Source organism: Opisthocomus hoazin, chromosome 4 (assembly GCF_030867145.1).
Source record: "Opisthocomus hoazin isolate bOpiHoa1 chromosome 4, bOpiHoa1.hap1, whole genome shotgun sequence".
Taxonomy (NCBI): domain Eukaryota; kingdom Metazoa; phylum Chordata; class Aves; order Opisthocomiformes; family Opisthocomidae; genus Opisthocomus; species Opisthocomus hoazin.
The window spans coordinates 38,612,424-38,627,890 of NC_134417.1; the positions used below are offsets into that span (position 1 = coordinate 38,612,424).

Sequence of the window (15,467 nt, forward strand, 5' to 3'; positions counted from 1 at the left end):
CGCCCCCGGGCGGGGGGAGGAATGGCGCCGGGAGTAGCCGCCGGGAAGTTTGTGCCTCGCCGCGCCCCGTACCGGCCCGCGCCCTCGGCTCCACGTGGGCTGCGCAGGCGCAGGAGCCGCGGCGTTCACCTGCTCCGCGCCCGGGGTGGGGGAGACCCGGGAAGGAGCGGAGGAGGAGGAGGGGGAGGAGGAGGCGGCGGCGGCTCGGCCGGGCCGGGCCGGGCCGGCGGAGCTCGGTCGCAGCGCCGCCCGACCGTGCGGGGAGACGGCCCCTCCCGCCGCCCGCCATGTTCAAGAAGCTGAAGCAGAAGATCAGCCAGGAGCAGGCGCTGCCGCGCGGGGCGGGGGGATGCGCCGCCCCCCTCCCGCCTCAGGTACCGCTGCGAGGGGCCGGGACGGAGCCCTGGGCGCCTGGCACCACCCGGACGGGCGCCGGCGGCCTCTCGCCCGGAGGGGCGGCGAGGAGGGCCGTGCTTCGCCCGGGAAGGCCTCGGCGTCCCGCTGGCAGCGGGTCGAGCCGCTCCGCTCCCTCCCCCGGGAGGGTCGGGGCCGGGCGGGCGGCGCAGGCCGCGGCTGGGGGCTGGGCCGGGCAGCGGCCGGGCTGTGGCTGGGAGAGCCGAGCGCGTCGTTACCGAGCCGCCGCCCGGGCGGTGAACCTCCCCGGGGGCTGCCGAGAGCCCCCTTGCTCGCCCCGCGGAGCGTGGTTTTGGAGGGGTGTGAACGCCGTTTCTTGTTTTAACATCAAACGGGGCCAAACCGCAGCGGGTTTCTTTCTCAGGGTTCAAGGAGCGACGCTCGGCAGGGCGTGGGGTGACCGGCCGGCACTGGGGGTCCTAGTCAGAGATCCCGGAGACCCTAGGGAGCCGGGTTCTAGGAAAAGGATCGCTAGGGATCCTTTTTCTCTCATCTCGGTGTTTGTTCGTTCAGTTCCTCTAAGTCCCTGCTGTTTCCATCGTCGAGAGGGCCTCTCTGCTTACCTTAACCTTATGTTCACTTTTTTTAACGGTGGAAAAGTTGAGAATATAGTATAAAGTTGAAAGCAAGGAATATTTTTTTTTATTTATTCATAATGTAATTGGCTATTTTTCTTTTATATGTACTTTCACAACATCATGATTAGCGTTGGATTCTAGAAACTACTGTTTTTAAGTCATAACAACGCACATTAGATACTCTGCACCCCTGTCATGTCCCTGGAAGTGACAGTGGCCAGAAAAACGCTGTGATGACTTCATGCGTGTGTCAAAGCGTAAGGAACTCTCTGCCAGTTCAAATTTGGGTAGAAAGACTCTGACAAGTTAACTTTGTATTGGCAGACTCTGTGCCAAAAAAGATAATGTCTGCCTATGTCTCTTTGGCTTTTTGCTGGGTTAAGTATCCTCTGCGTCCTGGAATCTTAAAGAATGAAACTGGTATAAACTGTATCGTGTGAGTGTGAAGCTATAGGCTGGTAACTTAATTAAGTTTGCAAATAGGCAGTCCGTTGCCTGGGCTTGGCCTGAGTGTAATTTGAACCACTGGGAGATCTGACACTGCATAGTCTCAGTATTAGACCATGGTTTCAAAACTGCTGACATTCAGCTGTGTAGTATTTTGTAAATCACTCATTTGTCAAGTAGGGCTGGTATTTTTGGAAATGGATCTACTGTAAAGCTTTGTGTGGCTTGGTAGGTTTTCTTTTAAGCCCTTTTGTAGTTACTAACTCTGGGTCTTCTCTAGTTAGTGAAGTGAACATTTTTGTCAGTGGCAGTTAAGAGTGCTGTCCTTAATTAGCATATGTGATGAACTTTCAGTACAGTGTAAAGAGACTGAGCTGCAGAGCTTGCTATTTTGGATAAGCGGCAGCTAAATTATTATACCTTGCACACGATATTGTAACCCACTCAGTTCAGGATACTCGGTGCACGTGTTAAAGGGTTGGTACTTGCCGAAAATCAGCCTTGTGAATAAATTTGGGCCGAAGTGCACATGTGCACCCAACAGTATAATATATTGCAGTCTTTATTTGGCTGTTAAAATTAGCATTGATGAATTTCATGAAGCCTAATAGGAGAGCTCACGATAAATGATACTTTCACCCATTCCACCGTACTGTGGACGGAGTAGGTCACGTGAGTCAAAGGCTGACATGAATGGGAAGGCAGAAGCAGAAAACGAGAATGGATTTTTATTTTCATGTGAAACAGTTGTCTCAGAGTATTGCTTATTCTTTAGTTGCTCTCAAGTAACACTAGAGGGAAGCTGGAGTTAAATTTTATCTTAAAACAGGCTAGTCTGCTTGCTTCTCGTATTTCATTTGAAAACAGATTCTGTAAATGAGGAAGGAGCGAGAAGGTTTTGAGGCCAGTAAAATGTGCTGGAGTCTTGCATAGAGTGTGGAATAGACCTTTGTTACCTTGCTTTTAGTAATTCAGATCCTTAAAATGCATTTCACTTAGTGGGTACTCTGCCGTCATATAGATTATCATCTACTTTGTATTGAGACCTTATGAAACCAAATTTTGCAAGCACGTAACATTTCTTAGTTTTATGAGACTTTTATTTGCATTCATTGTTCTTTTCTGTACCCCGTTGCAGGGAGACTTCACTCTTTGCTCTATTCGTATTCTCTGCTTTGAGCCCTAGAACTTGCCATTTGTACTCTGGTTTGTAGTGTCTGAGAATAAATTTACTGACCTAAGACTGATTAAATCCAGAGGTAGAATTTCTCAAGTGTAACACTTTTTCTGAGGAGGCCTTTGTAGGCCTCCCTCTTCCATATGAATGTTTAGCTACCTGATGTCATCTGTCGGACTGAGAATACCTGCGCTCTGCCCCTCACAGGCTGAAGAACAATTACTAACTGCTGACAGGGAGGGGAAAAAAAATGCTATTGCAATTCCAGGTGTCTCTTGGACCGATGCTTGTTGAAGATGATTGTCTGACAAATAGGGATGAAGAAGAAGCGGAGGCATTCGATGCGATTTTCTGCCTCAGTCTTTAATAACACTGATAGACCTTGGGCTGCCCAGTCCCCTGAGCCGGAGGACTACGACTGCAGGAGCAGTGGCTTGACATTTGTGGACACTGAAAGTGTAAGGGACCAGCTGTATCAGCTGAATGTTTGCAAGTCCGTGGGGCCTGATGGCATTCATCCCAGAGTGCTGAAGGAGCCAGCGGATGTTACAGCAGGACTCCCCTTGACCATCATGGGAGTCTGGGGAGGTCCTGCCTGTCTGGAAGCTAGCCAGCATTATTCCAGTTTACAAGAAGGGCGTGAAGGAAGACCCAGGAAACTACAGACCTGTTAGTTTACCGTCAAGACCTGAAAAAATCATGAAGATGATCACACTGGGTGCTACTGAAAGATGTTTGAAGAGCAGTGCAATCATCAGGCACAGTCAGCATGGATTCACAAAGGGAAAGTCCTGTTTAACTGATTTGATATCCTTCTCTGATAGGGTCACCCACCTCCTGGATGAAAGGAAGGCGGAAGATGTAGTTCCTCTGGATTTTAGTAAGTCTTTTGATACTGTCCCTCACTGCATCCTTCTGGACAAGTTGTCCAGCTGTGGGACGAGCGGGTTCATGCTGCGCTGGGTGAAGCACTGGCTGAAGGACGGAGCTCAAAGGGTTGCAGTGAACAGGGCTACATCTGGCTGGCCACTGGTCACTAGTGCTGTTCCTCAGGGCTCAGTTTGAGGGCCAGTTCTGTTCAATATTCTTATCAATCATCTGGAGGCAGGAGTTAAATGTACAGTTAGAAAGTTTGCTGGTGATACCGAACTGGGATGTACTGTTGACTCTTGAGGGACAAGAGGCCTTGCAGAGGGATCTAGATAGATTGGAGGCTAGGCTATGATAAATGGGGTGAAATTTAGCAAGTGAAAATGCCGGATTCTGCACCTAGGATGGAATTATGCCAGGCACAAGTCTAAATTGGGAGAGGAGTGGCTGGAGAGCAGCCCTGCAGAAAGGATTCTGGGGGTGCTGGCTGACAGGAGGCTCAGCAGCAGTCAGCAGCGTGCCCTTGCAGCAGAGAGGGCAAACCCCATCCCGGGGTGCATCGAACACGGCACAACCAGCATCTCAAGAGAGGAGATTGTCCCGCTGTATGCCGCGCTGGTGCAGCCTCACCGCGAGTATCGTGGGCACTTCTGGGCCCCACCGGTCAAAAAGGACGTTCAGGCCCTCGAACGTGTCCCTAGGAGGGCCCCAAAGCTGGGGCAGGGGCTGGCAGGCATGTCCTCTGAAGAGCAGCTGAGGGCTCTGGGTCGGTCTGGTTTGGAGAGCAGGAGGCCGCGGGGTGACCTCCCTGCTCTCTGCAGCCTCCTGAGGAGGGGACGTGGAGAGGGAGGTTCTGAGCTCCGCTCCCTGGTGCCCAGTGCCGGGTGGGAACGGCTCAATGCTGCGTCCGTCAGGGGAGGGTCAGACCTGACCTGAGGAAACATTTCTTTACCCAGAGGGTGGCCAAACCCTAGCACAGGCTTCCTGGAGAGGTGGTCGATGCCCCAAGCCTGCCAGTGCTTGAGAGGTGTTTGGACAGTGCTCTTAATGCCATGATTTAAATGTTGGTCAGCCCTGAAGTGGTCAGGCAGTGGGACTGGGCGGTCGTTGCAGGTCCCTTCCAGCTGACCTGTGCCATCCGTTTCATCTCCTCTGTTCTACCTGGCTTCGGTCACATAAACTTTCAACGAGTATCTGTGCTGCAGAGCTTAGTGCACCCACAATGGCTGCAAACTGGTGAGAAGTCTGAATGAAAGTGACAACCGTAGAGCCCTTAAGGGCAGAGAGATGTGTCCATATTCCTTCTGAACAGTAGCAAATTGGCAACGATCGTTTGGAAACTGATTTTCTTCTGCATCGTGAGGGCCAGAAGCGGTCTTCTTTAAATCACTGGCATTAGGTTAGGGAGTAGGAATAAAAGGAGAGCAGGCTATTGGTGTGAATAGATTGTTGTTGTTTTTGAAACCCCGTAATACTTTTGCTGTGCAACTTGTCCGCAGGATGTAGAACTTTCCTGGTCAATGGTTGTTCGGTACAAGGTATTTGACTTTTGAGTTGTATTTTCAGGTGGGAACTTTGGGTCCACTAGGTCAGACCTGTGACTATGACTGATTTTGGAATAATCTTGTGTTTTGTATGGTATTGGAGTTAATTCATTAGTATCCGAATTTTACAAAGTGTACCCATGGATTTAGGCTACATAGTGAGTGTAATTCTGCAAAAAAGTGTCTTTTTTGCTAATATCTTTTCAGTGATCTGATACTTTGTCAATTATGTTTTAGAACATCCCTCTATGTCTTGTGAGACAGGCATTTTGGAAGGCAGATTTTATGTATATAGCTTCAATGATAGTGCTGCAACCATGTTAAAGGACTTGTGCTGGTTACTTTCTCTTTTTTTTCAATACTGTTCATTCTGTTTGTATTGTAGAATATACCTAACGAGAGATCTTGCTGATTAGTCTTTTTGTACATAAAAATTTTAATGTTTATTACTCTTGTACTGAAGTTTAATTTTTTTTAAATTTTGAAGTATGAGGCTGTAAAGCTGTGTTTCGTTTGGGTTGGCGTGGCTTGTTGCAATGTCACTCAGCATGAAGTTGTGAAATTTCTTTAAATAGATGTTCAGTGCTGACAGGAACAACAAGTTTGTATTGACACCATAAAATGTGTCATTCTCTTCCACCCTTTTCCTTTGTTTAGATTCAGTTTTATAAGTGGGTTTTTTTTAATCTTTTGTCAGTTTTGGGTGTTGGTTGGTGGTGTTTTTTCTTTTTTTTTTTTTTTTTTTCTGTTTCTTAAAGGAATACGATGGTATTGTGTGTGTAAAAGCTTGAATCCCTGTCAGTCTGCAGAACTTTTAAACCTTAAGCAACTGTACTATGTTGCTAAAACGTTAGGAGACTTGAGTTTGAAATCTGGTCTGAGAGGGCTATGGTCAGAAATAATCAAAATAACTAATTTTGTTGCATGCTCTCATGGCTGTTCCATGACGTATTCTGCCCTGGAGACTTAGTAGTAACGTAGAACTTGTTACAGACAGTACGTGGAACTGGTTGTTTTCTTTAGCAGAAAAATCTAGACCAGGCTTTATTGAGATGTTCTAGTTAGAAGTAAATTATGATACAGAATATTTAGTTCTGGACTTAATAGTATTAATAGTATTACTTGTTGATATATGTGATCTCTGTGTAGGTCCCTTCCGAATCTTCTCCACCAGCTGGCAACAGAAGCAGGACATCTTCATTTACAGATCAGAATGATGAAGGCACTCAAACACCAGACAAAGAGGTCAGTTGAGAACTGGTCTTCTGTGTTTTTCAACTGTAACTTAAAAAAAAGAATATGTATCTTTGTGTCCTTGATGAACTTTTTTTTCTTGATTCCTCAGTCTCATTGTTTTCTGTGTATTTGTAGGTATGAATAGTCTAATTTTTAGGTTAAATAATGAAGTGTTTAATATTAGTAAAAGAGACCTTTAATCTGTAGTGGTTAACTCCCAGATTAGAAAACTTTTGAAGTCCTCCTTCAGGTTTTAAAAATGTTATGCTGAACTGAACTCAGTGAGGTAGTGGGACAGAAGTTACATTCAGAGAGACTAACTGTATTTATGCCTCTTTTGGTTGAAAAGTTCGGGGAATCCAGTTAACTGCACAAGTAACTTGAGGTGGATGAGCCTAAAGGCTAAAGTGAGCCCTCGTGAATGTTTCTGACCATACCAGTAATAATGATCAAATTTAAACATGTCGTTGTGTCCTCCACACCCAAATAAGCCCTAGAAAACAACAAACCAAACAATCTAAATTATCAGTCATAAAATATCATTAAAATCACTGTGAGGATGATGGGTAACTATGACTTGTATAATAGAGGTAACAGAGGAGATAATCCATACTCATCTTTTTTCATATTGAGTACTATGGCTTTTTTGAAGTGGCTTGATTAAAAAAGAAAAAGCAAACAAACAAAAAAAGCCCTAACTTGGTGAGCATGAAAATAGGCCAGTGGAGTAAAGGAAGGAATGTCTGTGACAATGTGAGCTTTGTCAGAGGAAATGTTGAGTTCCTACCCAGAAAATTCAGTTGCTGGGTTTTTCTGCGAAAAAGTGTTTTCTTGCAGTGGCACAATCCACTTCAATTTTTAACAGCATGTTTTCTTCAGGAGGTGATCAGCTGTACCCAAAATTTGTCTTAGGTTCCATCATGAAAGCTACCAGTGATTACAGCTTGGCAGTTTGCTTCCTGCAACGATAATAGAAATGAAGAGTACCTCATGATTTTATTTTGTATTTTGGAAATGCAGTATTGAGTTTTCTAATAAATGCTTATTTTCTCTACTGTTTTATATACATATATATATATATATATATATATATATATATACACACACACACGTAATGATTTCCCTCTGTCCCTGGAGAGAGGTTTTCTGTCAACTGATGCTCCAAAACATCATCAAGTGGTGTCACCTAGGATAAATTATGAAGTGTTTCAGTAAGAAGAGTTTGCTGGGGTTTTTTGTTGGTTCTTTTTCAGGAAAAACAACCTGTATTTCTATTCTTAATGCAGAGTGTAGAAGTGGCATATTGCTGCATGAGAATTACCACTGTGACGCAGAAGGAATGAGTTGGTGCCAAGAGTTGGTGTTATCAGTGACCAGTGCAAACAGAAAGATTCCCCCTTTTTTTCAATTTTATTATGTGTCTCCATTGTAGAATGTGCTAGAGGTTAGAGGACTGATTTGGCCAAGGTTTTCAGACTTTTTAAGCAGCAAGAGCTTGGTGGAATAGGAAATATTGAAGCCATGAGACACCATCATGTTCCTTTGTGCGACTGATTCACTGGGTTTTGTCTGTCATTAACTTGGTGCTGTCTACACAAAAGGAAGAAATCTTGCTCTCTCTTTTCAGTGGGAAATAAAAGGAAAGATGAAGTGGCAACATTCCTCATTCCTGTTATCATACAAGTGCCAAATGGTTTTCTGCTGAAATAGCGTAACTCACACATTGAGTGAAAGGCAAAATACTTTTCCTTAACTTGCATTTGTTGCTGAGGATGTCTGCTTTTATTCCAGATCTGAAAAAGATCTGTGAGCCTGAAGGCTTACCTTCTTTTTCAGTTTTATCAGTTGATTGAGTAAAAAACACTAACTTTCTTCACAATTCAGATAATCTATTTAAAAAAAATACATTTCCAAATGTTGTTGGGTGCTGCTGGTGTGTCACCTGCATGTATCAACGCTTTCTGTAGGGTTCATCATATCTATGAAGAAGTACGTTTTGTCTTGTACTGCTTCATTAGATATATGTTACCCCCCAGCAGACAGTTTTTTTCAAACCGCTTTTCCAGACAAATGGGAGAAGCAAAGAATTCCCCACAGGACATACCAAGTTATGTTGGAAGAACATTATGCTCTAAATACAGTGGTTACTCTGGAATGATCAGAGAGGCAGAAGGAGAAAGAAGATTAAGAATGGAAACAGAGTACTAAAGTGACCTCAGATTTACAGTTATCTTTGGGCTTAGAGAGCTGCTATGACAATTTCACTGGTGAAACATATCCAGTAACTACAAAGTCACAGAATAGTGAAGCTGCTAAGGGAATGAAAAGATTTTTTTGCACGAACTGGTTTTATGTCAGATGGAAAGTCTTACTAAAATAAAGATAAATTGAAATGATCAAGACATGAAATCTCCTTCTCCAAATATTTCTTGTAAATGCTAACAGAATGATTAAAAGCAAATTGTCTTTGAAATTTGTTGTTTGGATTAAATTTTCATAAAATTCGGTTCAGCGGCAGTATTGCTATGCTTTAGAAAGATGCAGATATTACATACTATCTCTGAAAATAGGTTATATGGGTGCGCTATGTCTTTTGAGGGACATTTCTTGCAGTGTTCTTACCTGTTCATCAGGCAGATGGTTTTTATGTACAAGTGTCAGTGGCAATGGCATTGCAAGGAACTAAAGTTGGACAACATTTAATACAATAAAAATGATTAGTTTTTAAAGCGTATCATATGCTAAAATGTTCTTGCAGTACATGAATAATTGCTAACCCTTTTGATATTGAAAGCTAAGCAAAATTACAGTGTTTCATAGTTATCTTGCATGTTCTCTGTCCTCCATCTGGGCTATTATGTTGTAGTATGCCTTTAATAGATCATGCTTTCTAGTGCTGTAGTACCAAAGTTGCAAGTGTTGTATGTGAAAGCTTTGGTTTAAACTCAGAATATTTTTAGAATAAAAACAGTTTCAGAGTGAATTACAGTTGTAAATAACAGCAGGAGTCTGATCAAAGAATTACAATAAAACATACAGGCAAGCATTCTTGCTTTATGTTCTGCAATGATAAGGGTTTTTTTATTTTTTATAATTCCAAAACATTCTTAGTTTAAAAAAAACAACCTTTGTGCTCCATTCATGGAATACTAGGTAAAGTTTTTTTTTTTCATGCCTGCTTTCATCTTCAGCTTCTATTTTACTGGAGCTGTGGATCTTCAGAGGCAGTGTTACAGAGAAGCTCGTAATGTTTTCATGTATAAGGAAAAAGCAGAAGTCTGTCTAGTTGTGTATTCTGTTCTTCCAAGTAGCGTATAAAGTATGAATACAGTGTAAGGTGAAAGCATATATTGGTACTTTCATAGAACGTATTCACACAATTTTCATGTCAGATGCTTCCTGAGTTGGTCTTGGTGCCTTTTGAAACAACCCTGAATGATTAAAACGTGCTTAGTGCTTCTAGTCTTTTCTAGGAAAGAGTAGTGTTTGGTTTTCAAACTGTTACTGCGTTGTCTCTTGAACAGAATTTGAGGTGAAATACATCAATCATATTCAGTATAGTTCCTAGAAGTTCAAAATGTTCTCTGTGTTCTAGAATATACTTATTTACAAGTCAGGCCCACCTGGAGGAGATAACAAGGCTAGTTCGGAGCCATCAACTGTTCGCTTGCTGTGGATGACCTGCCAGTCATGCAGATCCAAGTATCACTCACATCCTCAGGAGTGTTACGGAAGTGACAACAGAGCACAATATATATAGCTCTTATTAGGACGAAAGATAAACTAGCTAAGGTACTTTTCAGTCTCACTTTAGTGCTGTATAATGACTGTGGTTTTAAATTAATTGAAATGTTTTTCTAGCTTGGGCTATTAATAAAGCAGGACAAGTAAAGCAGAAATAAGGCTCCTTCAGTACCTTTGTTAATGCTGCATCTTTCCTGTATTCATATGCTTAATTTGAAGTACTTTTAAATAGACATGCGAGGATGTTAGTGGTTCAGATATGTCTCTATTTATTTTTTTTCCTTTCTGACATGCGAATTTAAAACTAAATTTTGGAGGCTGAATAACCTAGTTTGTATCTAAACCCTGGATTTTACAACTCCTGATGCATACACCAGCATGTTTAGGTTGCTTAGCAGAATGAAAAACAAACCAAAGAAGAGTTATGTTTAATTCCTGTACTACCTCTTTCTGAAAATGCAGTTCTGCACTCTTTAGATTCTGGGGCTTTTTTTAAGTACAGAGAGAAACCTTGAACTTTCAGCTTTTCATTTTTTTCCTAGTCACTGATTACAGTAGGGATGAGGCATAGAAGGTTATGTTGCAAATTGCACAAACCTTCTATAAATAAATATTTGTGTAACTTGGCAAATTACTGAATTATTCACAATGTTTTTCCTGGCATTCTGCAACTTTGACAAGTAATCAAATTTATTTATTTTACTGTGAGGAGTGAGTTACTTGTCAGCTATCAGGCTAAAGGTTTAGAGTTTCACCTATTACTGACATCCCCCGGCTCCTTGAACTAAATGAGCAAATACTGGCTTGTCTCTTAGAGAAGCTTATAGTCTGATCCCTTTCCCTCTGTCTGACTGTGCTTGTATACAACATAGCAAAACTGTCCACATATAATTAGAGAAGCTTGTAAGCATTAACATACTACAAGTGCACAAATACCATGATCCACTTTGCTAACAAAATGTACGAATTTTCAAATTTGCTTGGTAACAGGTTAATGTGAAATTTGGAAGCACTGATTCTCTTCTTTTTTTCTGATAAGGAATGATGACTGCCTTTGGCAATCAAACTTGTATTGTATGTGTGCAACACACATTGATTCAACTACTGCCATCTCCAGATCAATGAGACTTGAGTCAAACTCTCATCTCTGTTAAATTTGGGGTTTTGTTTCACAGCATGTTAGGGAAGCCCTTTGATCTGAGGATCTCATGTACTTTGGCCTTTGTGCCTCACTCATCAGTATCTTAGCAAAGGAAGAGTTGAGCATGGTAATTTTTCAGACGGAGGATAAATAGCAAGAATAATATGGACATGGCTGGTTCTGGAGTTCAGAAAGTCCATAAAGAATAAGTAAGGCTGCTTCACTTAGGCCAAACTTGAGGGCTACAAAAACTGTTCTGAATTTTTGAAATACAAAGGTTATATAAAAAATAACTTTATGTATTGTTCTTTGGTAATAGTGAGGGAAACATAGCATCGTCTGGTGTCTGGCTTCATCACCTAATTTACCTCATTTGAAACTTTCTCTCAAAATAGAAATGTTTGTTTAGCAAGATTTTACGTGGTGGGGAAAAAAAAAGAATAGAAGTTCAATATTGTGACAGAAGATCAGGAATAACATAGCCTTAATTTGGTGCCTGAGATTAAGGTCGGTAGGGGTTGGAAGTTCATTTACCCTGGAGTATATTTGTAACAGAGTGTCGGAAGATCTTAGTAGGATTTCTATAGTAAGCTTTGAGTGTGATTTGATGGCAGTCGGAGGATTAGAGAAGGTTAGTTAAAGGACTGTTGACATCTCTGCACATTCTGTCTGTTGCTGGTATGCTTCAGCCTGCCTGGATTCCCTGCTTGTCTAGTTTTGTTCATCACGTTGCTGTGGTGCCAGTGATACATTAGACAGTATAGCACCGGGTATGCTTAATGTTTCTGAAGCTGCTAAGGTAATTCAGAGTGCGTTTTAGGCCGGATCCTGAAGTGCAAGAATCCATTGTGGAAATATTTATATGTGTTTAATTTTGGCAGACTAGGAGGTTGTTTCTTGCCTTTTTTCCAGACATAGGTAAATCATTTGTAGTGACTTTTAATACCCCTCTTCCCCCCAAGCTGACTAGACAGCTAGTTTTAAAGTCATACTGAATAGTTGATTTAAAAAGTTGAAAAGTGCAGATAAAAACACATGTGTATATATTGGAAAGCATTAGGTAATGTATTTATAGGACTCATTAAACAGCTCTGCCTATAATTTAGCTATAAGAATGTTGCAGGTAGTGAGCTGCTGGAAGAACAAAAGTATTGTGAGCAGGTACTTAAATATTGTCATTGCTGGGCACCCAGCATCCGAGAATGGATGGTGAACTCACTAATGGGAAGATGCAGCAGGTTCTAAATGTCCTCAGGAAATACCACTCCGGGATCATGACTGAGCGCACTCTGTCTTTGGTAGCTATTTGAAGCGTGAAACTCTTGTCGTGGCTGCTGGAGGGGAAATATTTTGTGATTTCATTTTGATACTGTTATTACTGTTCTGCCTCAGTATTGTTGTCTTCTGCTCTGCTTTATTTGTAGGGTTGGCTCCTTCCCTTTTGTGCTTGTCTTTATTCAAGCAACAGTAGAGTGAAGCTGAGATTTGGTGATGCTCTTGCATCAGAGTTCTGACTAATCTCTGTGAAACTCAACAGTATGGTTAATTGCATTCTACTGTTTGGGTAAACTGAGTTATGATGGAGACCCTGCAGCTGGGTGTCTGCAAACTCAAGCAGTACTGCATCAGTTTATATTCATAAGCTTTTTTATTTTTCTCAAAACCGTAACAGTTATTAATGTGGATTGGCATATTTTAGGCTGTGGATAGCTTGGATCTTCTGATCTGGCTATAAAGGAGTTATGTACACTCCGTATCTCTTGCCTAACTGGGTAGTTTGAGTGAATTTTTAAAATTAACTGTTTCCATTGTTTAAAACTCTTTGTCATCTTACTTGTAAGTTTTGGGTTTTGTAATACAACGTTTTGTGAAAGACTTGCTGCCTAAGCCTCCTGTTAGAACTTGGCTGCACTGACATGGTCATGGACTTCAGGGGATGACTGAAAATATAGCAATTCATGGATGCTGAACATACTGACATTCCATTTTTTTTTTTTGATTTTGGATGAAGAATAACAACTTGTTAGGGATTAAATAGGAATTCTTTTTAATGTATGTTGCTTTGTGTATTATTGAATTGAGATTACACAAAATAATACTGTGATGAAATGTCACAATTTAATATTTTGAGAAGCAAACATTAGCATACTATTACTATGAAGAGAGAACCATCTGTGATTCTTTGTTATTAATGGTCATGTTTTTAAAAGTGACTTAACTAAGCTGAGGTTAATATGTTACATGTTGAAAATGTTCATAAACTTTTGGTTAGTAATAGTTGCCATAATCCATTTATGAGTGCTTTGCAAACTGTGTTTCATCATCTTAACTGATCTTGTCTAAATATACAAAGTAAGTTTCATCTTTAAAATGTCCTCATTTTATTTGTGGTTGAGAATTTGCATGCTTCTAATTCACGAGACCATCAGGCTTGCTTGTCGTACTGCTGCCTTAAGTTTGTACACTTGTGTATACATAGTATTTGCCATTTCCTTTTCTGGCATATACCCTTTCAAGAGGTTACATGTACAAAATGCAAGGACAGACAAGGTTATGAGCTTCTACAACCATCACCACTTAGTGAAGACTTTCATTAACACTTGTTGGCTGCCTTATTTTTGTTTTGCCTAAAAGCTCAGATGAGGAAAGAAACTTATGTGATTTTTACACACTTGAATAAATATATAGCAGGAGCTTTAACACAGCTTACTCTTAGGATTTATAACAGGCTGAGAAAGAGGAACTGGTGAGCAGTCTGACCAAATCCAGCATGTGGCTGTAACCACACTGGCCAAGTGTGTCCAGGCCGGGGTTTGGGACTAAAGAGATGGGACCATCTCTTCTGTTAGCAGCTCATGTTTGTAGTAGCTTAAAAATTACAAGTTTCACCTGAGTTTCTCAGACCTAGCTAGTTCTTGGCAAATCAAGGAAGTTGTTGGAGCATTTGTCCTATACCAGATTTAGAAATGCCATGACAAGGGCAGCTGAATGATAGAAGTCAGAATTAATGGTTACTGTACTTCGCAGTTTGAGAAGTAAAAGTTGGGCATAAATTTTAGAATTGGTGCTCTGCAGATATGCTGTCTGTAAAGACAGTTAACAATTTTGTAGTGGTTTGGGTCTTTTTTTTTTTTTTTTTCTTTTTCCACAATGAACCAAAGCTTCTTTCCCTTTGTAGCTCTAGGAGGTCTTCTGATATGACTAGCAGCATTCTCCAGCGATGGACATTTGTACGAAGAGGGGCTGTGTGTATGTGTGTGTGTATATACATATGTATATAGTATAGTGAATCAAATAAGAGGTAATAAAAGCACAGTTTAGGTTTTTATTTTGCTTTGTTTTCTGCAGGATTGGCAATTGCGGTCTCAGTTACTCAGGTTTTTCAGTAATTATTTGATTTTTTTCAGTGTAGAAGTACATTAGAGAAAAGACATAGGAAGTCAGTAGTGACATTCAGAGGCTATTGTGTATGTCTGTCACTGAACATTAAGCACTTAATACACTTTCTGAAAGGGTTTCATGGACACAAATTGCAAGTCATGTAGCATTCCAGATCTTACACATGAAAATATTTTTTCCTCTCTCGATTTCAATTTATGTAATTGATCTGCTGGAACACTGGAGTCAATGTAACAGTCTCAGGAAAAAAAACCAAACAAACTAACTTATGTTGCAATAGATTTGATTCCTAAAAATACTATTTAGTAACTTGAAATAAAACAAAATTATTCTGAAATAATAAGAAAGAAAAAACATACCCTGTTTTGGTTCAGTCAGCACAGTTCTGAAATCTCAGGCTATAAGAAAGTTGAAGCTTGAACTTCTGTGTGTGAGTAAAATCGCAAGGAATATTTTTTTAAATCTCTTACAGCATCTTAATAGCTTTAGATTGCATTGCATTACATGTAAATAACCCATTTGAAATCAAATTCCAGTCTCTCTCTCTCTCCATGTCTTTTGTCACTAGGAATTTAAATCTCTTCTTTGATACTAATTTGATATAATAGTTAATTCAACTTGTGGTGTTTTTACAATATAGTCTGTTTAGTAGCTTGAAAAATTTTGTAAGGAATTTTTTTTAAGCATAGTTAGAATTATACTGTGTAAGAGCACTAGAAGATAGTCGAAAGCATGCAGTCTATAATGTTTATAACTGAAATACTGATAGAATTTTTACAATAACAAGTTTTTGACGCATAACTGAGATCAAAGAAGGCTCAGTGGTATCTGAAGGTAAGTCCATCCACAGAAGTTTAAAAAAATTACTATATCAGTGCCTGAAACATTCTCTTTGTTTGGCTAAACTAGTTTTTGTT

General features: G+C 40.9%; 1 protein-coding gene across 6 annotated transcripts in view; it reads left to right on the forward strand.

Annotated features, from left to right (window-relative positions):
- Nucleotides 1–180: 180 nt before the first annotated feature.
- Nucleotides 181–15,467, forward strand: part of GOLGA4 (golgin A4) — a 67,784-nt gene continuing 52,497 nt past the window's right edge. For 5 of the 6 annotated variants that reach the window (XM_075418611.1, XM_075418614.1, XM_075418613.1 and 2 more), the window contains exons 1-2: nucleotides 181–374; nucleotides 6,180–6,275. In XM_075418611.1, the coding sequence (XP_075274726.1) occupies nucleotides 288–374; nucleotides 6,180–6,275 (183 nt within the window). In that variant the 5' untranslated portion in view covers nucleotides 181–287. The remainder of the gene's footprint in view (nucleotides 375–6,179; nucleotides 6,276–15,467) is intronic. The other variant, XM_075418612.1, reaches the window with a different exon arrangement.